The 22,811-nt window shown below is 40.3% G+C and overlaps 1 protein-coding gene across 1 annotated transcript in view; it reads left to right on the top strand.

The window, feature by feature from the left end:
• Window positions 1-6,072: 6,072 nt before the first annotated feature.
• Window positions 6,073-22,811, top strand: part of MTCL3 (MTCL family member 3) — a 40,567-nt gene continuing 23,828 nt past the window's right edge. Inside the window, exons 1-3 of the mRNA XM_061206941.1 lie at window positions 6,073-7,185; window positions 7,653-7,877; window positions 9,706-9,864. Of these exons, the coding sequence (XP_061062924.1) occupies window positions 6,073-7,185; window positions 7,653-7,877; window positions 9,706-9,864 (1,497 nt within the window). The remainder of the gene's footprint in view (window positions 7,186-7,652; window positions 7,878-9,705; window positions 9,865-22,811) is intronic.

A 22,811-nucleotide genomic window follows, 5' to 3' on the forward strand; every position in this document is an offset into this window, starting at 1 on the left:
TTTAAGATATTTACTATCTGAGTGGACAATTATAAAATAATCCAAGATTAACCAAGCGTTTCTAACAGTGTCACATTGTTTATTAGTTCTGTGGAAATTCAAGAATAGTAGAATTTGGTGTAATATAATTATATTCCTAAAGTATTAATTGACAATAATAGCTAACATTTATTGATAGCTTACAGTGCCAGGCACATAGTAATTATCACTGATCATTAGTTATAATTAGTGCATGTTTCATGCACTGCGATATGAATTACTTTCACCATTGTATAATAATTATCACATAAATTAGGTACTATTAACATAAATTCAATAATATATGTTAAATTTATAAATAGATGAATGAATTAGTGTGAAAAAAGCTGAGGTTCAGAAATTTTAAATAACTTGCCTAAATTCATGTGACAGAAGGATTTGAAACTTAAACTAAACCTTAAAATATGGGTAGCTTTTGGACAGGAAAGGAAGACAGACGTACCAAGTATGGAAAATGACAAGAGGAAAAGTACACAAGCAAAACAAGACCACATACTTATGGGGAAAAGAGGCAGTAAGTCTAAGAAGACAGAGAATATGTATTAGGGAATACATTTTGGCATAGGATGGGGACAATGCAGCTCCTTAAAGTCTAGGAAGAAGAGTTTGAACATGACGCAGTGACTGTAAGAGTGACATGAGGAAAATTTTGTTTAATAAAGGTGTAAACTGGCAGCATTGGACAGTGTGGATTTAGCAGAAAGAATCTATCTAATATAGAAAGTATTTGCAGTAGTTTAGGATCTGGGTTTTGATAGTGATTGCACAGGAAATTTTTTTAAAAAGATAAGCCTAGGAAATATTTTGAAAGAAAAAAAATGGATATAGAAGCAAAGGAAAAATATTAAGCAATGAAGAACCCAGTGTTTAGTGGGAAAGTATATAAAATGAAGATTTCACTAAAAGAAAAAAAGATGTACAATACAGTTTTTCTCAACTAAAAGAAAAATAGAATAGAAATCAATGCTAGTTAGAGGAAAGAGGAAAAATTCACATGACATTTGAGGTGATAGTATTATTTCCACATGTAGAGAGCCTGTGCATATGTGAAAAGATCAGACTAGGATACCGGTGAAAAATCAGGCTTAGAGATTAAGGTTTTTAAGTTATGGTATGAAAAACATGTGGGAAAAATATAAAAAAGGAGACTAAACAGAAAAGAGGACCTAAGTTCAAGTCTGATTGTGAAACTGAACTTGAGTAAGTCACTTAACATCACTGAAACTCAGTTACTCTATGTTTTAAATGGAGAAAATAGTATTTACTTCACAGTATTTTGAGCATACAAAGTGAAAGGCCCTTGCAAACTGTAAAGCTATGTAGGTAAAGAGCTGTTATACAGTTAAAGTCATGAGAATCAAAGGGTAGATATTTTAAGCTATGTATTTCTTAAGGGCTTCGAAGTTGAGACCTTAGCCTTCCCCTGACCAAAGATCCACATTACTGTGCTATAGAGTGGATGATTTATTATTACACACATTAAAAGGTCAGTTGGCTAGTCTGCTTTTGAAACACAGTAAAAATAATACCTAAGCCTTTCTAAATTCTGACAAAATCTTTGAATAATCATCTTTGGTGCTTGCTTAATTGGAGAAATATAATTTTAACTAGCAAATAAAATAAATCAGATAAATTTCCAATTCAAAAGTTCTTGTTACGGCATATTTACATGAGTAAAGAAGCATCCTAAATATTGCTCATACTTAATCTTTATTATTAAAAAGTTTTCAACCTTGAAATTGCATAATACTATATTATAAAATGACACACTTAAGCACATTGACTGTTTGATTTAAGATGCATGATAATGAATTCTTGATTTTTATTAGACTTAAAGTTACTAATTGCATTGAAATAAATAATACTGCCTTAGGAAAAATTGAAACATAGATGCCTGAACAGAGTACAAGTTCTTAAAGAAGCAGGACCAGGTAGGTTTTCTGTCCACAGACTACATTTATAATATTATTTGATTTGTAAAGATTAACCTGAAAAATATTTTATCCATTTTGGTTAAATGAATCTTAGTATTTCTTAAGGAAATTGCAACTCAAATTTGAGTACATAATGACAATTTATTATTTAGCATAAATTCCAAGTAAACTGTGATTACATTTTACTTTGCCTTTTTCTCTGTATTTTTGGTATGCTAGTCAAAGTCTGAGCTATTCATTATAGATGTCACAGACATCACATTTCCACCTTCCAAAAGTATTTAACGGATTATATGGAAATTATCCCAATTCTCATCAATATGCTTAAGCCTTCCCAGACAGGAACTATTTCTTATCTTTGCATACCCAGGACCTTGGACAGTGCCAGGCATAAACTAGGCATTTATCTGTTTTGGAGCAGATGAGTACATGAATGATTTTGTCCTGCTGCTATATTTGTCTTATATATTGCTGGAGATACTAATCACCAGGGCTTGAACATCTTTTTATTTTGCTGTAATGATATTGTTTGTATGCAAAACACTCCTAAATTGTGTTATTTCATTTTTAATGCAAGGTATTACACTTGGAAAATAAAATCTGTTACACTAAAATTCATATTAATATAAAAACTATTCAAGATATTGACCTCATTTTACATACAAAACCACAATATTAACGTAAGAGAAATTTAAAATAAATAAAATACCCTTCCTAAAGCAGTGATTATTTTCATTCTTATCTTCAAGTTCACCAAGGAATTCTTAAAGGTAAGGAGAACTTCATACTTCCCTCCACACCACTCCCCCTCCCATCACCACCAAAAAATAAAAATAAACAAAACTAGAAGGGAAAAGAGAATTCTCCGGTCATTTCAAAATAGTATTACTGTGAAGCAGCATGGATTATTGTACATCGTAAAGGCAAATATTCTGAATTCCCTTTTTTCCCTGAATTTCCTTTAAATGCCTATCTTATAATAAATACATTAGATGATTCCTGTTACCCGCATGCACTACTATAAAGATTATGGATCCTAGTAATTGCTCCTTGTATTCACAGTGGAAACTGGAACTTAATAAAGGAGAGAAGAAAATGTACCGAAGGCAAACCCATCTGTGAAGGATCGCTGTAAACCGGTATTTATTCGGTTTGTACTAAATTAGTCGTGGCATGACAAGAACCCTTTGTCTGTGGGACCGTTGGTCTGGCAACCATTATCTATCCGTGGAAAAGACGTCTGAAGACTCCGCCCGGGCTGGGGGTGGGGAAGGCGCACCGCGTGGAGAGCTCGACTGAGAATTAAAGTGAGCGAACAAAGAGAACTCCCAGCAGCCGCCCGCTAGCGCCTTGCCGCTGCATCAGGAGACGTCAGTCAAGCCCGGAAGGCTGTTGGAATCCGCCTCCCTGAGAAAAGCTCAAGTAAATAATTGATGGCGATTGATGCGGTCCAGGACAAAGCTTTGAGGAAAGCCAGTGCATCCGATTTCGAGCGGTTTGGGAATCTTCTGCCGAGTAAGGGGTCTGGGAGTGCCGCGAGGACTGTGATCTTGGCTACGGGTCTTCCATCGCGGGCGTGGCTCTGGCCTTTTTGTCTTCTTGCCACCCGCCCCTCCGCCTCCGCACTCCGCCTTCTTCTCTTCCCTTTTGAAAGTAGCCTCTCTTTGGTTACTTCTACGCCGTCCTCCCTTGCAATCCCGCCCCCTCCCCTGCCCAGTCCGGTGAGGCCAGCTCACGAATATCAGTGCACTTCCCGGGGAGCGTCTGGCACGGCTTGGAACCTCGCGTGTTCGCCTGCTCAGAGCCGCAGCTCCAGCCCAGCCGCGGGCCGCCAAAGAGTAATCCGCTCTCCCGGCCGCTGAGCCTCCACGTTAACGCCATTGTCTGGAGAAACAGAGTGGGTGTGGAACTGGGGCGAACCGGTCCAAAGTCAAAAGTGCTCAGCCAGATAGTCGCATATACAATACTACGAAGTTAAACTTTCCTTGTCTCCGAAAAGACACAGTAAGAACCCTGAGGTCCCCGGAAGATCAGAAGGAAAGCGCTGTTGATTTGCTTCGGCTTCAAAACATCGCCTCTGCCAAGAAGTGAGCAGTTCTGGATTTTCTAAAGGGATGGGGAGGGTGAGTGGGCAGATAAAATTTGAGATTAAAAGTGTTGGTTTAGGCCGTGCTGGGGTTGCTTGGTTGGCGAATTTCATAGGAGAAGCCTCAAAGAGACACAGCATCCTGGCACTTTGTGAGAACCACGTGACAGCAGGCAGGTACCTTTGATTGTGGGAGCCGAGTTCCTGGAACTCGAGCTTTCTCCTGCGATAGAGCTGTATGGGGGCCGAATTAAGCGTTCTCTGGTGGCTCTCAGCTTCAGAGTGGTTCTGCCTAATTCAAAACAAAAATAAGTTTGCATTGGCAATATAACTTGTTTGGGTGATCCTGGTTAGGGTGACCTGCCAATGAACTAGACCAGATATTCTAGGAGCATGTTGCTCTGGGAGAACATGTAGAAAATAAGTTGATGGATGACTCCTCCCTTCTCCTCCCCATGTCTTCTTTGTTCACTATTATTTTCCAAATTGAGTTGGAAGGAGATCCCAGAAAGAGAAAGGGAGGTGGAGGAGTCTTCCAGTAATATTTCTTTATAAAATGAGGGATTACTACACATTGACTAAGCTATGATACTTAGACAATAACAGGAATAATGCTAGTAAAGTAACTAGCAAGTATCTCCTCCCCTAATAGGAGGATTTTTTTTTAAGCAGAAGTTTCTGCCTAGTCATGCCCTTTTCAGTGCTTTAGAGAGAAATTATATTTCTAAGGAAAAGGCACCTAACTGACTAGCTGACTAAGCAGCTGGATAACTAGGGAGAAGAAACCAGGAGGCAGTGGGTTTTGAGTTGCTATTTCCCAGATTTTAAAAGCCAATGATGGACTTATCATGGAAAAAATACAAAACAGAAGTTGATCTTACCACCGTGAGTGAGGATGCACCAGCCTTCTTGGGTGCAGGGTCATTCTGTCTTAGAATTTGGCTTCATGGAAAGGACTGGGCACTTTAAAAGTACACCTTTGCCTGTTATGTACCATCTGAGAAGATGCTTAATAATGAAAATACTTTCTGTTTAGTAATTACACTTAAAACTAAAGCAATTCACAAGAACAATGAAATTTAGATAAGTGTAGAAAAAGTTATCACCTGTAATTTAAGAAATTGTTCAGAGCTACCAATAAATTTTTCCAAATGATTTTTAATTTCTCAAAACTAATAAATAAATAAATTAAAAGAAAAAGAAAAATCCCTTCAGCGCTGCTAATGACTAAACCACATAGATGATTTTTAATGCCATATTTTCTTGAAACTGAAGTTGGCTTAAAGTCATTCATTATTTATATTTTCTTTTAGTTCTAGTCTAAAGGAAATTGGGTGTATTTCTCTCACAGAGTGCAACATTAAGGATTAGAGCTGTTTGAGAAAAGTATCATTTATCCATAACAAGTGTTCTCTAAGAAAAACCCTTTCATAACCCTTTTCATCTAATTGACACTTGGGAATATCAATTAAAACTTTCTCCATGAAATTAGGCTTTGAAACGCAGATTTGATAGTGAGGAAACCAAAGCTGAAAAATCAGGGTATTGACAGTTCTAGCATAGGGACTTCTTTTCCTTCTGAAGCTTCTTGACCTTATCTTCTGAAACAAACAAAAAAACAAAAAACTCCCTTCCCATCAATTCCTTTCTGACTCCATCCTTGCCATAACCTACCGTGAGAATGGGAGGTTCATCAGCTTCCAGATCTTCATTTTACTGAGGTGGCGTGAGATGGAGATAGCGCCTCCCTGGGCAAAATGAGAATTGACAATTCTACATCCTAGTTCTAAAGTCTAGTCTTCTATTAAGCGCCATCCAAATGTCATTTTCTAGGGCTTCTCTTGTTACGGAAAATCACTCTTTGCTCTGTAACAATGCAGACACGCTGTGTGCTTTCCTTCTTTTGTTTCTGTCCCAGATTAGAAAGGAAGGTTGCTGGCAGTGAGGAGGGAAGAGAGTGATCTGGTGATGGACTATTGTAAATCGCCTCTGATAGATTCTTCCTAGACCGCAATGAGTCAGCCACCGACGGGGGGCGCTGCCCCTGCCACAGCCGCAGCCTCTGCCGCCACAGCTGCCACTGAGGCTCGCTTGCACCCGGAGGGCAGCAGCAGAAAGCAGCAGCGTGCTCAGTCACCCGCTAGACCGAGGGACAATTCGGTGCGACAGACCACCGCGGCCACCCGGTCCCCGGTAGGGGCTGGCACTAAACTCAATCCTATTCGACAGCAGCAGCTGCAGCAGCAGCAGGGCAACAAGACCGGGAGCCGCACGGCGCCTCCGGCCAGCGCCCGAGGAAGCGGAGGAGGGGCGGAGAAGGCCGCGCCCCTGGCGCCCAAGGGGGCCGCGCCGGGAGCTGTCCAGTCCTTGGCTGGTGCTGAAGCGGCCCCCGTGGCGACCCTGGCCCCGGTGGGTGTCAGGAGGCCTGGCGCGTCGGCGGAGCCGCCCCGGGAGCTAGAGCCCGCGTCCTCTAAACTCGGGGAACCCCCTCCGCTCGGAGAAGGAGGAGGAGGGGGTGGGGAAGGAGGAGGAGCCGGCAGCGGCTCTGGGGAAAGGGAGGGGGGCGCTCCGCAGCCGCCGACGCCGCCGCCGCCCAGGGGCTGGCGAGGGAAAAGCGTACGCGCTCAGCCGAGGGGCGGCAGCGGCGCGGAGGGGGCCTCCACCTCGCCATCCACCTCCTCTGCGGGCAAAACCCCAGGCTCCGGCAGCAGAAACTCCGGGATTGGCGTTGTGGGGCCTGGCAGCGGTGGCGGAGGGAGCTACTGGAAGGAAGGATGTCTGCAGTCTGAGCTCATCCAGTTCCATCTCAAGAAAGAGCGGGCGGCGGCGGCGGCGGCGGCCGCGGCTCAGATGCACACTAAGAACGGCGGCGGCGGCAGCAACCGCAGCTCTCCGGTCGCTGGCGCCCCTACCATTTTTGAGCCCCTCGCAGTCCCTTCCACCTCCCCAATGGCGGCGGCAGCAGCAGAGGGACCCCAACAGGGCGCAGAGGGCAGCGCGAGCGGCGGCGGCGGCATGCAGGCAGCGGCGCCCCCTTCGTCGCAGCCGCACCCGCAGCAGCTCCAGGAGCAGGAGGAAATGCAGGAGGAGATGGAGAAGCTGAGGGAGGAAAACGAGACTCTCAAGGTGAGGAGGGTGGGGGGGACGGGTTGGAGGAGGGGAGGTGTGGGCCTCGGAGCATTAGGGCGTGTCCTGGCGGGAGTGAGAGGCTGCTAACCTGTTAGGGAACCTTCAAGAGGGAGGGGAACAGGAAATGAGGGGAGGGGGTCCCTAGGCCCTTTCCGGATCTAAAAGGGCTTGCGATCAGCAGCGTTAGGTTTTTATTTAGATCCAAATCTGGGCCTTCGTTTCTCCGATCATTATGGTTTGGGTCACTTTTTCACGGACAGAGCTGGAGTAGGAGAGCGAGGGAAGGCCTAAAGAGGGCCCGTTTTTTCTAGTTTCTTCTCGTTCATTCAGCTCCGGGTGATTCCTGTCTCATGGAGAGGGAGCAGTAAAGCTGAGAATTTGGAGCTGGGATGGGGTGTAGACGGTGTATGTCCGAGGGGTGGGAGGCGAAACTAATTTTGACCCGCGGCCTGTCACCGCCTCAGAACGAGATCGATGAACTGAGGACCGAGATGGACGAGATGAGGGACACTTTCTTCGAGGAGGATGCCTGTCAACTGCAGGAAATGCGCCACGAGTTGGAGAGAGCCAACAAAAACTGCCGGATCCTGCAGTACCGCCTCCGCAAAGCCGAGCGCAAACGGCTCCGCTACGCGCAGACCGGGGAAATCGACGGGGAGCTGTTGCGCAGTCTGGAGCAGGACCTCAAGGTGTGCGGCGCCGGGGCTCGGGGGGCGCGCGGCAGGGGCGGTGGTGGGTGGGGACTCCGGTCAAGGGCGCTTTGCGTTGAAAGGCCTTCAGTGGTGACTGGCAAAGAGCTCTAGGGACACGGAGTTTTACAGCGCCAATCACAGAATATCAAGGTCCCGAAAGGGGAAGAGGAAGAACAGACAGGTGGGTCTGAAGAATCGTGTGTGTGTGTGGGGGGCGAGGGTCTTGCAGAGAGCGAGCTCTGTGGGCTCTCCTGGGAGCCACGGTGACGATTACAGAGGTGGTGGGAGGAGGTCGCCTCCTTCCGCGGCGGAAACAAGGGCGTGGCAGAGCGCAGGCCTTGATCTGACTTCCAGAGACTGTCCTCCAAGCGCAGGCCAGATGGAGTCAGGCACTCAGGAGCAGCGCGGTGAAGACCCCTTTAGTGGAGTTGAAGCCCAGAATAGGAACAGCACTGGGAAGATATTAGAGTTAAGATTTCTCTCTGAAAGCCGCCCCCGTCCCCAACGCCTTCTTCCCGAACTCCTTCCTTTCTGTAATTACCACTTAGATAACTCCCAGAAAGGAATACTGTCCAGCTTGTGGTCCCTTTTGGAAAAGTAAAGGGAGAGTGCGCTAAATGAAAGAACCATGTTCTCAGTGAGGTTGCTTCTTCAGAGTCTCGCCCAGTGGAGAAATTTCAACTTTGAAGTGCGTTTTTTAGATAGGTGTGGTCTGTTCGTTCGGTTTCACTGTAGGCAGATTCACTGACAACGCAAATCAGATGTTATCTTCATGGTCTGGGACGGCAAACGAAATATAATTTTAATTGTATTAATTTCATGAAGATTTAAAAACCGAGTGTAATTATCTTGTATTTTTTTAAAAAGAAAGCCATGGGAAAACATTTTATGAAAGCCGTTGTATCATTTCTCTTTTTTTCCTTTTTCTGACATTTGTCGAGTGTTGACTAGGCACCAGGCACTGTGGCAACCATTGTTACTCATATTATTATTTCATTTAGTTCTCAAGGAAAAAAACCTGTAAGGAAGGGATTATGAATAGCATCATTTTACAGGTGCCCACGATGAACCTTTTACGGAAGTTAAGTGCCCAGCCCCTAGCCCTGGAACTTGGCTAGTAGTTGGTCAGGCTGGCTCCCCACCCAATCCAAAATCACAGCCTGTGTCCTGAGCTACAGCACCACACTGCCCCCCTTTTCTTCCAAACCCTAAAATTTCTGAGGTAATCTTAAAACAGGAGGCAAAAATGCACACACTAATTTATACAAACAAACAAACAAACAAAAGTCTGAAGAAGACTAAAATATTTCTTAAAACTAAGCACCTAGAATGATAGGATCAAAATTCAACCCCAGACCCTACCTGGGAATATTTTATTTTCTAGTCTTTAAAATAAGTGATAATGGAGGCATCTACCTCATAGTTTTGTTGTGGAATTAGAGATTTGTGAAATCTCTACACATGATAAAACACAATTGAACATTTATAACCATGATGTCACGTAGACATTAAGGGAACAGAGTGGAGAGCCAGACTACCTGGCCACTTGTTAGCTGTGTCACCTTGAGCATATTACTTTACCTCCATGAGACTCAGTTTTCCTCATCTATAAAACAGGAATAATAATAGGATCTATTTCATGGGATTGTTGTGAGAGTTAAATGGTTTATGTATGTGAAATGGCTTATATGTAATGCATCTGGAATGATGCCTGGCATATGGTAGACACTATATACATATTGGCCCTAGTACTTTTAATATAACTTTAGCCCATTTATTGTATTGTCTTTAATTACATTTTATTGTTAAAAACACTTTAATTTAGGTAGCAAAGGATGTATCTGTGAGACTTCACCATGAATTGGAAAATGTGGAAGAAAAGCGAACAACAACAGAAGACGAAAATGAGAAACTGAGGCAACAGCTTATAGAAGTTGAGATAGCAAAGCAAGCTCTGCAGAATGAACTGGAAAAAATGAAGGAGGTTAGTAATCAATTATCTCACGGCGTGCTATATATATTTAGCTCTTCATAGAGAGTACCAAAGACAAATATGACTGTTAAAATAATTCCATTTTTTATGATTATAGGACAGTTTGTTGTTCTCACCCAATATAGTAACAGATACATGATTTCATACTAATAAATAAGTAGCAAAGAAGAAATTCTGACCTCCACCCTACCTCTGACTTGACATATATGAGCTGTGACAGATGCTTCGTGTGTGACATCTAAATGGATGTTAATTAAATAAATTACACAGCTATACCAAACACAAAGGATATCAAGAGTATGAAGGAATAAGCCTTCTGTTAGTTGAGGGGAAGCACTAAACCTGTGAGATTACTACTGAGTTCATAGAACCACAGACTTTTAGGATGAAAAAGACCATAAAGGTCATTCAGTCTAATCTAATCATTGCTTGATTCCTCCTTACAACAAAGCCCCCAAATGGTCTAATACTTAGAACTTCACCAGTGACTAGCCCTTAAGATCATCTCCAGCAGCCAATTTTATCACAGCATAGCTCTGTTTAAGGTTTTCTTTGTTTTCAGTTGAAATCTATCTACTTGTAACCTTAATAAATTCATCTCAGTCCTACCCTTTCGGGTACAAGAGTCAGAGTTCTCTTCCACATCAGCTATTAGAAGATTCCTACCATGTTTCCCCTGAATCTTCTCAAAGAACAAAATCAGTATCAAAGAAAATAACGAGAATAAAAGAAACAGATGTATCAAGAAATAATTAGAACACACCATTGTAGAGCAATTATACTCCAGTAAAGATGTTTAAAAAAAAAATAGCTTTGTGATAAGTAACAGTTTGAATTAAAATAATATTCTTCCTTGAAAACTGCCTGAAAATGTACAGTGCAACTTGTGAAAACCATTATTGAGAATTAGCAAATACACACGCGGTCCTCTGAACATTTCCTCTGCTTAAATATGCAGAATTTAAATGAAAATCCTAATCTTCCCATAGACTAACTGAGATATTGGCACGTTCCACTGCTGTGTTTTTCTCGAAATGGTATAAAAATATAACTACCATGTAACAGTGAAAATATCAGTTGTCAATTAAGAATGTGTGGCAGGAATTTGTAGAACACTGTTTCAGTGGGGTAAACTGTTTTGTGATCTAAGTTTCTACTTATTCTTATATTATCCTGAATTTAAACATTTTTAACATGACAAATTAGGGCAAAATCATTGTACTGATATGTGATTCTTAGCTAATACCTAAGGGTGGCTGTGTGCTACAGCAGAAAAACATGGTGACTGGGAGCCTTGGGACCATCTTCACCAGTAACTAATCGGGTGACTTAAAAGTCCTCTAACTTCTGCTTGCCTCAGTGTATTCAGTCATAAAATGTTATTTTCAGTGAATCTCCGCACCTCTTGCAGCTATCATGACTCTTATCGTGAAGTCCAGGACATTACCATTAAAGAACAGCATAGATTTTTTTCTAAAGTTGAGAGATCAAATATTAAATTAATATAAATATAAGGATAGGTTTCTTTGATAATAATGTACAGTTAAAGTTTGTGAAAAATTGAAAGTTTGAAAAAATTAAGTAGGTAGCTGTTATTTGGTGGGGCTGTCATAAGAAAGTACTACAAACTGAGTGGCTTAAACAATAGAAGTTTATTTTCTCACAGTTCTGGAGGCTAAAAGTCCAAAATCAAGGTGTTGGCAGGGTTGGTTTCTTCTGAGGGCTGTGAAGGAAGGATCTATTCCAGGCCTCTCTCCTTGGCTTATATATATGCATCTTCACACTCACATGGCATTCTCCCCGTAGCTGTCTATGACCGAATTTCCCCTTCTTGTAAGACACCAGTCATATGAGATTAGGACCCGCTGTAATAGCTTTATTGTAGCTTGATTGTCTCAGTAAAGACCCTATCTCCAAATAAGGTCACATTCTGAGGTACTTGCTTGGTGTTAGGACTTCAACATGTAAATTGGGGCAGGAGCACAATTCAACCTATAAGAATAGCTCTTAAATACCTTCTTATGGACAAGCAAAAAGAAAGCTCATTGTTAGTTCCATAAGGCTCCATTCCATATTCAGACCTCACTTGCCTTCTTCCATACTCTGTTTATCCAATTAAAAATATTCAAGTCAAAACAAACTTCACTGATCATAAGGGATAAAAAAGAAATGCCTCGTGATTTGGCATTATATCAATGTTTTTCAAGTGGATATCTGGAAAGTTGGATTTAAGAATGGCATAAGAGCTTTCTGATTTTCATCCTGTGTCCAGGAAAGGGGGAAATTCCTGTAGACTGGCTGTCCATTAGCCAGAGAGATGAGACTTTTCCCATCTTAAAATAAAAGCCAAGATAATCTGGCTACCAGAAAAAAATGACTGGAATCTGGGGATGTCCTCAGGAGAATCATTGTAAGAATGCATTTCCTATTGTTCTCCACACTTTTTCTTATAACTGTTTCCTCCATCAGGGTTCTAACTCTGAATTAGGAAAATACTGTTGCTGCATTAGGCAGTGTGGGTATATGTTCATGCCAAAGAAGAAATTCTCATCCTCCTTGGACTTATAAAAGCCAAACTCCAATCTCTAATTAGAGACTACAACAATAAAAGTGTAAAAAATTTAGGAGCAGGTATGCAGGACATCGGCTTTTAAAGTAACCTTTTATTTTTAAAATGGGCTCTAAAATAGCATTCACAGTTTGAGTAGGTGAGTGGTGATAGGGAAAAGAAATGGAAATAGAGAAGAAGGGAGAGAAAGCAGAATTTAAATATCTGAAGGATTCTAAATGGTGCAATAAAGAGAAAATGAAATATATCCTGGCAGAAAAGTTCCATAATCATTCACTAGAGGTTGACCTTCATAGTGTTCAGAAAAGTGTCAGAAATAGAAAAAGTAGTTTAAAAATAGTTTAGAGGGGCTTCCCTGGTGGCGCAGTGGTTGAGAGTCTGCCTGCCAATGCAGGGGACACGGGTTCGAGCCCTGGTCTGGGAAGATCCCACATGCCGCGGAGCAACTAGGCCCGTGAGCCACAACTACTGAGCCTGCGCGTCTGGAGCCTGTGCTCTGCAACAAGAGAGGCCGCGATAGTGAGAGGCCTGCGCACCGCGATGAAGAGTGGCCCCCACTTGCCGCAACTAGAGAAAGCCCTTGCACAGAAACGAAGACCCAACACAGCCAAAAAAAAAATATATATATATATATATAAATAAATTAATTTAAAAAAAAGTTTAGAAATCAGAAATGCTTCATTAAAATTAAGATTTTTGTAATGGTGATTTTGTTATCCTCCAAAAAAATAAATATAAAAACGGAATTGCAATCATAACTGGCTTACTTTGTGCGGTAGAGGTTGTGAGTTTGAAGCCTGACTTGTCCCCATCTAACTGCAACAACTTCAGTTAATCATCTGCTTTCTTGTTTGTAAAATGAAAACATATTCAAGTCCTTGGTGAGTGTTAACCACACAAGTTTTATCACTTTGAGGCGTTCTACCAGTGGAGAAAACAGAACCAGGCCAAGCTTTCCATTATGAAGAAAATGCACTAGTTATGGAGTAAAATCATAAAATGCCCAATAGAATATACTAGAGAGAAGCAATCCTCCAACTTGCAGATTTTAATTTCTTATATGGAGTCATATAGATGTAGAACAGCACAACTGGGACCAGTAGGCCATCTGCTGGAGTTTGGAAACCATTTTCTAAGAGTTTAACTGGCTTCAAGGGTGTTGACCAATTGCTCTCAGGGCTGGTGGCTGCACAAGGTCCTGTGCACCTGGTCACATCCATCTGCTTATCTTCTCCCCCTGAGAGTAGGGAGTCGGTACTGGGGGAAAGAAGAGTTGAGTAGAGGCAGGATGGAGGTAATTAGTTGACTCTACTGCTACTCATTGCTTGTGTTGAAACAGCTGATGTTCTGCCACCTGTAAACAAGAGGGATCTCTTAGGATGCTGCCTTAGAATCTTAATGGCATTCTCATCCCACTTATAAAACATTGATTACTACTGACATTATGCTTTCTTGCAGTAGAAAAGTGCCTTTACCTTTATGTAACCTGGGAAAAATGCTTTTCTATCTTTCAGCATCACAAACAATCAGTGAGACAGAGGTTTTTGTAAAAGTTATTTTATGGAAACTACAACTAGCTCTTTGAATGCCAGGATGGGTTAATGCACACATAGTGAGAATATAGAGTAGGCTATATACAGTATGGAGGAGGTTCTATGAGGGGTGAGTCTCTGCTACAGTTAATTGAGGATCACTGCCCTTTCTGAAGTCCTACTGCTGTGGGAACAACCTTTATTTTCAAAGCTTTGAAAGCCCTGTGCTCTTCAGGAGGAAGGCGTCTTCTCATGTCACCTTTAAAGTCTGGTACTTGGAGAAGCACTGCTGACAGATATTTGAGAAAAGAATGAACCAACAGAGGATCTTTAAAGATGGAAAAGGAAAAAAGAGTAACAGTAACTGAGGTGATGATGATGAGAACTGTTTGTTAGATCTTTTTCCATTCAGAATCTCTTTGTGTTGTCTCATCCCTCACCCCGACCCAAGAATCTTAAAAGAAAATAATTTTCTTAGCTTTTACTGGCCTTTGCTCTAGGGGGCTGTTAACTGGCCTACTGCAATAGCACCATCTATCTTGGGACTTCTATTTTCTGTGCACTTGGTTAATATATCCTATCTATTACAATGAACTTTCATTCTAGAACACAAAAATAATTAGTACTATAAATTTCAACAGTAGTGCCTCTGTTTTTTTAAAAAAATTTTATGGAGTACATAGAGAATATATCTGTTTACTCAGACTCTCTGTACAGGCAGAACACTTTAATAAACAAATGCTTGTCCTGACTGTTTACAACTACCTACTTATTTTCTTATATAAAATAAAGAACTGATTGTAACCATACTTGGTTTTGATAGGGCATGTTTAAGTTATAAAGTGCAAGAAGAAATACTGAGTGATAAATCAGCAAAGAAGCAGCCCAAAAGACAGTTTAAATGGGGAATTTCTCTGGCATTCAAGTATTTTCCCCTGGTTCTGGTAGTTAACTTATAATTTGAAAAATGGAACAGTAATCATTGATATTTTTGATGAAATTACCATAAATATATTGAAATGCATCAATTAAACACTATGACTTTAGTCACATCTTCTCAGAGGCAGTAGTTTGTTGAATAACATAGGCAGGAATAAAAGAAACTAAATTAAAAGCAAAGAATAATGTGCCAGGTAAGCATAGAAAAGCTTGTCTTCCAGGTTACCAATTGTTGGATTTTTAAAGATATATTGATTTCGGAATTATAAACCTTATTGGATTTTTTAAACGAAATTACATGTGCAATTATATGCACTCTGAAGTGATTCCCAAGACTCATTTGAGTAAATGGCACTTCTCTTTTACCCTGATGCCAAGTTCCCAGTAAAAGTGAAGTAGTACACAGATCAGAAAATCCCTGTTGGTGGCTTATTTTGTGAAAAATACTGATTTTTTTATTATAAACCTCAAATTTCTGGGGTTTTTTTTTTACATAAAAGTACACATCAGCGTTACATACCCTGTACAATGGATCAGATTTCACTTCTTTTCTTGGCTGGAATTTCAAACTTTATATTCTTGAAACAGTAAGGCACTGTACAAATGATGAATTCTTACAATAATGGACTAAGCACCTCCCATCGAGTACACATGCAGTTCCCATGCCTTAATAGAAATTGATTAATAAATGATAAATGTATGTTGAAATGGTTGTTGCACTTGCTGATAAACCATATCCATGGGAGCTAAGTCTCTCACCCTGGACTCTGGCAGTTTAACAGAGGACTTGGGGCTTTAGGCTGAACTTTGAGTGATCTGCCCCTGAAAACTGAGCAGCTGACCTGTGTTTCGGTATCTTCATGGAAGCATGTTACCACGTAGTTATTGAAGAGTTGTTTACTTCTCTGACTTCTCTATCCAACCTACTTTAAAAAGTAGGTTTGAAATGGTTCTTGGTAAATCATAACCATTGAAATAAGGGTTTAAAACTTTGGTCACAGAAGAATTCTGGGAACATGAAGGAAAACTTAGTCCAGGGGATGTACACTGTTAATCTTAAGTTTAGTAACAGTCAAGTCAGGGAGAGAAATATTGAATGAAATTCTTACCTAGCTGTGACCTAATATGGAGGTAACACCAGGTTTCATGAGAGGTCTCCAGAATAACCATGAAGAAAATCAATTATAGTACAGCAGAATGTTGACAATTATATAAACAGACTTTATGTGATGATGGATGGCAACCAATGGATGGATGAGCCTCTGTAAAAATTGTCAGTCCTCACCTATACACTTAATAAATTAGGGATTTAAATTTTGCACAAAATAAAGTTAAGACATTTTGTCATTAGCTGTGAATTTGAGGGTGACTTATTAAAAATCACATATGTCATGGAGTCTAGAAACTGGCTTTGAAGTCTCACCTCTCATTCCCTGTTATGTTGAGCAAATAATTTGAAATTTTTAGACCTCGGTTTCTTTATCCATAAATGCAGAAATTAAACTAAATGCTCTCAAAGGTCTCTATAAAAATGTCATTTTCGACATTATCAGTTATCCATCTCTGTGCTTCCTAAAAGTTCTATTCATAGTCAGGATGCCACTTCATATCACTACTATTATTTTATTACTGTAATTTTTTATATATTCAATCAACAGGTATTTATTGAACAGTAATGTATTATCTGCTAGAATATGGATACCATGGAGACTACAAATATACAGATATCAGAGGACTTCCCTGGTGGTCCAGTGGTTAAGACTCTGTGCTTCCACTGCAGTGGAATATATACACTGGGCAGAATATATACACCGGGCAGTGTATACACACACACACACACAGATATCAGAATATTGCATTCAACTGAGAGTTTGCACTCAGTGAGGGCTCTGCTGAAGGGTTTTCAACCACAGAGACCAAGACCTACAACACTGTCTCTGGTTGTTGCTACTATTCAGCATTCAAGGACCTGGTTTAGTGTAGAAATCAGAACTGAAGACCCGATGTGCAGGGCTGAGAATAAGTGAAGCTTTCTGAATAATCTGAGCCCCACTTTGTATGTAGTCTTAGTTCTCCAACCCAGGAGGCCAATAAGACATCATGGTAACCAAAGAATTCACCATCTTTTCCAATAAGAAATAAACCAGGGTATTGAATGGTGGTACCTAGACATTCTAAGTTGTGCGGAAAGTCTCTGAGGTGAGTTCTTTAAACGTATAATTCTCTGCAGTGAAATCTACCCCCGGAAGGCTGCCAGGTTCTCACCCTGTGGTGTGTGGCACAAGTTAATGAGTGCTGGTCATCAGTTAAACATCCACACATTTGTCTTTAGCTATTATTAAAATAATATGAGACCTCTGATTTTTTTTTTTAAGAATTTCACTTTATTTATTTATTTATTTATTTAATTTTGTCTGTGTTGGGTCTTCGTTTCTGTGCAAGGGCTTTCTCTAGTTGCGGCAAGTGGGGGCCACTCTTCATCGCGATGTGCGGGCCTCTCACTATCGCGGCCTCTCTTGTTGCGGAGCACAGGCTCCAGACGCGCAGGCTCAGTAGTTGTGGCACACGGGCTTAGTTGCTCCGCGGCATGTGGGATCTTCCCAGACCAGGGCTCGAACCTGTGTCCCCTGCATTGGCAGGCAGATTCTCAACCACCAGGGAAGCCCCCTCTGATGTTTTTTGAAGGTGAAAGTCTTTATGTTTCCAAGAGCATAATAAGAATCTTTTTGAGGTCCTTTGGCCTTTGTTGTGTGTGTGACAGACAAAAACCTCGTGTAGAACCAACCCCCACTAAACAACCTAGTCCCTTCCTTACTCAGGGGTGCAGTTGTGACCTAACTTGTCCCTGTGGTGCTTTTAGGCTTTGGGGCAGTAATTATCAACACTGTTCTCTACCACTGTCCTCTACCCATGGCCACCCTTGGCTGCCTGAGAACGACCCTGCCTCTAGCAGTGGCAGAAAATAGCATCTACTCTCTGTCTCAGCCTTTTCCATGAGGCTAAAATCCCAAGACTTTGATCTGACTTTAATTTAGCAAATATTTTTAAACAAACATTTACTGAGTATGTGTATAGTGTGTATAAGGGAATAACAGTTAATGTCGCCATGAGAGTAGTAGTCTTTCTTATCAGAAAGTTAATTACTTTCTGATAGAAAAGACAACCTTGTAGAGGTTGTATTTGACAGCAAAGTATTTGCATTACTGTACTGAATACTTTGATGTTCATTGTCTCAGTGTGGTGAACACTATGAAGACAGGGCCCTACCTATTTTGATCACTGTGGCACCTTCAGCATCCAGTTCAGTGCCTGGCTTGTAGTCAGTTAGACCATATATTCTGTAATATTATAACAACTTCTATTTCATATTTAATTTGTCTAGAACTTTTTCCTGCACTAGAGTGTAAATTCCCTGAGGTTAAGGACTAAGTCTCTCTTATTCATCATTGTATCCACAACAGCTGGAAGTTGGTGACAAAATTTGACAAACAATAAATAATTTTGAATGAGAGAGTGAATGGAAATTAGGAGAGGTGTTTCAGGCCCTATTTTGCAGAGAGAACAAAAAACATGACTCAGAATCAGGGCTCTTTCCATGGTGCTGAGGCTATACAAATAAGATGAGAAGGAAGTGATGACTAACTGCAGCCTCACCCCACTTCCAGAATTAGAGGTCTCTTGAGATTTTGCTTCCTCCTAGAAATTTCCAGGCTTCTACCTTGCTTCTCGCAAACCCCAGTTATTCTCCAGAAGCAGCAACTCTTCCCTGAAACAAGATCTCATAGGCTTCTTGGGAGGGGGAATGAGGACGGCAGTTCAAAAACAAGAGGACAACTCTGATATCCTGGGTATCAGTTCTGCAGTTTAACTTCTGTGTTCTTTGGTGAGAAAGTGTGAACTGCATGTTTAGAGAATGGGAGAAGGCTGCAGATCCTTTCACTCCCAAAAACTATCTAAATTTGCTTTAAATTTGCAATGTTTGGGACAGTCAATTCAGCAGTTAATTTGGCTGGGGAGATGTGGAAAATTACTCCAGGGCTGCAGTTGTTCAATAGCTACCAGTGTTGAGTACTAATTATAAGCCAGTCACTTTATGTATCATTGTGTTGTTAATAGTTTCATTTTAGAGATGAACACTCAATGCTCAGAAAGCAGGCCAGGTCCGCCCTAGTCCATCCGCCTCCAAGCCCACGGTCTCCACTAGCCAGCTTGGCCTCACTGCAGGGACTCAGGCTGCCCTTTCCGTCTTCTTCCTGACCCACACATGACCTGCCTTCGGTAGGGACCTCAGTACTCCAGAATCTTTAAGTTCTGTACCTGTAGCACACATTTAGGGACTGCTCTGGGTAGGCTTTGAGAGAATACTTCCAAGGTGTGTCTACAGGAAAAATCTATTTTATCTCACAAAAAGGGAATCTTTGGAGGAAAAAAAAACAAAAACAAAAACAGCTAAGAACATAAAGCTAGAAAAATGTTTTCAGGTCTGTTGATCCTGGCTCTTCTTTTTGCAGATTTAATACCTGTGTTACTTCAGATAGGTTATTTAATGGCTGATTCTCAATTTAATCACCTCTTAAAGGAAAATAAATATTTTCCCTATCCAGTCTATTCACAAGGATAACAGGAGGTAACATGGGTGAAAGTGCTTGAAAAACTGTAAGGTATGACATAGACATCAGATTTTGTTGTTGTTAGTATAATAATATAATATGTGATGATAATATTATTATTATCACATAGCTCTAGATTAGCTGATTAAGACAACTCCTAGCAAGAAATTTTAAGTCCATGAGGTTGAAACTTTAGATCTATCTAGGGCTCTTGTTTTATACAGGCCTTTGAAACACTTTTGCTTTCTCTTTTCCCATGAATGTCTGCTACTTTCTGAAGTTTCCCCTTACATCTAGCTTCACTATGGAACCATTCTAACTTCTGTCTGTCCTGAGGTATGAGGCATGGGGCATGTCCTTAGTCCTTGCTGCTTCACCATCCATTAGCTCACATTTGCAATGGTTTTGGGGACGTGCTTACAACGAGGCTGCACTGTCTGCCCCTGCATCCATCAACCAGGCTAACAGCGCTAATTTGTCTGGATAAATGTTTCTCTCCTACCTTTGCTGCCCTATAAACATGCTTCTTAAAAAGAAACATCTTAGCAGGGAGAAGAGGGCTCTTGTATTCAAGCACGAGATACTTTAGATTGTTTTGTAGCTTTTGTTGACTCCACAGCTAAATTCTATGCTCTATGAATTTAAGAACCATATTTCATTTAATTCACACACACACACCGTTATACATACAAAAACTATCAATAAATGCACAGGCAAGAGAAGCAGTGTTTAAGAAGACATGATTGCTGTCAGAAGAGCCGAGCTTTAGCTCCTAAAATTAGAATTTACTTGGTTCCTCTGTTTTCCAATACTTGTGTTACGTTTGAGTAAATATAACATGCAATTTCACTGTATATTAGGAAGTATTTTCCAAATTTAAAACTCAGTCATATATTGAATATTTTGTACTTGATTGCATTTTAATGGAAATACAGTCACTTATTTGATGTCTGTTCTGATTCCATTTTTACATTTCAGGGTCAGTTAAAGTGATCTTTATCCAGATGGTAAATGACATTTGAAGATGACATTTAAAGATGTCATTTAGCTGCTCTCCTGACATTTTCCATTTTATACTTATATATTTTACTTAATGGAGCCATCTATATTCAGCATGACAACTCAGGAGCGCTTAAAATTAAAAATTCGAAGTGTTCTATATTCATCTTCTGGCTAGCTCAGTTATTTCTAATTTGTCTAGCCAATCAGTCATAGTGGTAAATAAAATTAAGTACATTATTTTTTCTTTCCTTCACAAAGTAAGCATTCTTACATTGGCCAAGAGCCTTGAATAATAGTAGAAATAATTAGACAGCCCAACTGATTATTGCATTCAAGTGCATAATGAGTGACTAATATGTTGGTGTGTGATTATATCCACTGCCTCCTTGCACATGGAAGAAAGGGTTTTCATAGAACTTTATGAAACGGTAGCCATCTGTTTGTATTTAGGAGGATCTGTTATATGGAAAGTATTGTCCTTCAAGGATAAAATGCAATTATCAAATTCATTTACTTAGAGATATGGCTAAATTAGAATAATTATATTCTACAGTGATTCAGAAGATAAATTTTTTAAAAGTTCTAAAGATATTTTAAAGATATTTTTAATTCTACTAGTGTTAACTTTGAGTTTTGTTTTTCTTTTTAATACATAGCAAACAGCTTTAATACAACCAGTTAGCATTTGGTTGACTTCACATAGGAATGCAGAATGAAATGTTTGAGTCAAAATTTTTTCTTCTCACATTATATATTTTTTTCCATTAGCTTCTGGCATTTGTTCTGCAGTAGAGAAGCGTGTGATTGGTCTGACTTTGATTCCTTTGTATATCAAATTATTTTCTCTCTGCATGTTTATGGATATTTTTCTTTACCCTTTGTATAAATCAGTGTCCTTTAGTAGGAAATAAAATTCACCCTAGATGGCTCAAATGAATAGGATTACTCACAGTGGTGTAGGTAGGATTAAGGGAACAAACTCTTAATTTGAGCTGGTGAGGCATTCAGAGAAGACTAGCAACAACACTTGGAAGCCATCAATACCTCTAGAGACGAGGACATTGCTGAGGAAATCGTGTTACAGGGGCCAGTGAAAGCTGGAACTGTGGAGAGGATCCACCTAGTGGGAGCTGTCATCTGGAGGGGTCTTAGCTACTACTAAGATGTGGTGTTGAAAAAAGTGAGGGAGCAGGGAGAATCCCCCTGAACTCTCTCTCTTCCTGCCCTCTATCCCTCAGCATTTCTGCCAGTGCCTTCAATTGGCCAAACCCAAATAGAAGGTAATTGATAGGGGAGGGAGCCTGGGTAAAACGGTCTGCAAAGGTCAGCTTCTCAAAGTGCAGAGCAGGGCAGAGAAGGGGCAAGAATGAATCTGGACAGCTGAAGGAGAATAACCAGTTAAAAAACACTGCCGGGGCACATCTAGGTGATGGTCTTTGTAATATACCCAAAATGTATAGACCCTTTAATTGGAAAATTAACATCTATTTATTAATTATCTCAGAGGAACTTTCTTGTAGTCTAGGCTTGATAATCACATATGCTCTATTTTTTCCCTAGGATTTTCTTCACTTTGTACTTCTTATACCTATTTTTCTCATCCTTTCACCTTTTTTATCCTTTTCACCTGTGTTGGACGATTTCGCAAGTTTGTTCTTAATATCACTGAGTTAATTGCTGTGTCCGTCATGCTCTTTAAAGATTCCAGTGCAAAATTTAATTTTTGCATTGAATTTCAGTGTCCTTTGTGAATTTTCTTATTCCCAACAGTTCCCTGTTTCAGAGATTAATCTCTTCTATGATGTTCTATTTTTAGTTCATAGAGGCCATATTTATTATCTTATTAAGAGTAAGATTATTAAGAATTTATTATCATATTAAGCAGTTTTCAAAGCTGCTTTCTGTACTTTGAAAATTATTTCAAAATAATATTCAGACTTTTTTTTGTTTTTTTCCTTTCTTTTTATCTGAACTTTTTCTTTTCTTTTCTTTCTTTCTTTCTTTATTTTTGGCCATGCCGCGTGGCTTCCAGGATCTTAGTTCCCCACCAGGGATGGAACTCAGGCCCACAGCAGTGAAAGCACTGAGTCTTAACCACTGGACCACCAGGGAATTCCCTGAATAGTTGTTTAAAATTGACCCAATACATTTTATTTTAACAGCTTTATTAAGGTGTAATTTACATATCATAAATTTGCTTGTTTTAAGTGTACAATTTAGTGTTTTTTAGTAAATGTGCAGAATTGTGCAACCATCTCCATAATCAATTTTTGAACATTTCTGTTA

This window comes from Eubalaena glacialis, chromosome 12 (assembly GCF_028564815.1).
Source record: "Eubalaena glacialis isolate mEubGla1 chromosome 12, mEubGla1.1.hap2.+ XY, whole genome shotgun sequence".
Lineage (NCBI taxonomy): Eukaryota > Metazoa > Chordata > Mammalia > Artiodactyla > Balaenidae > Eubalaena > Eubalaena glacialis.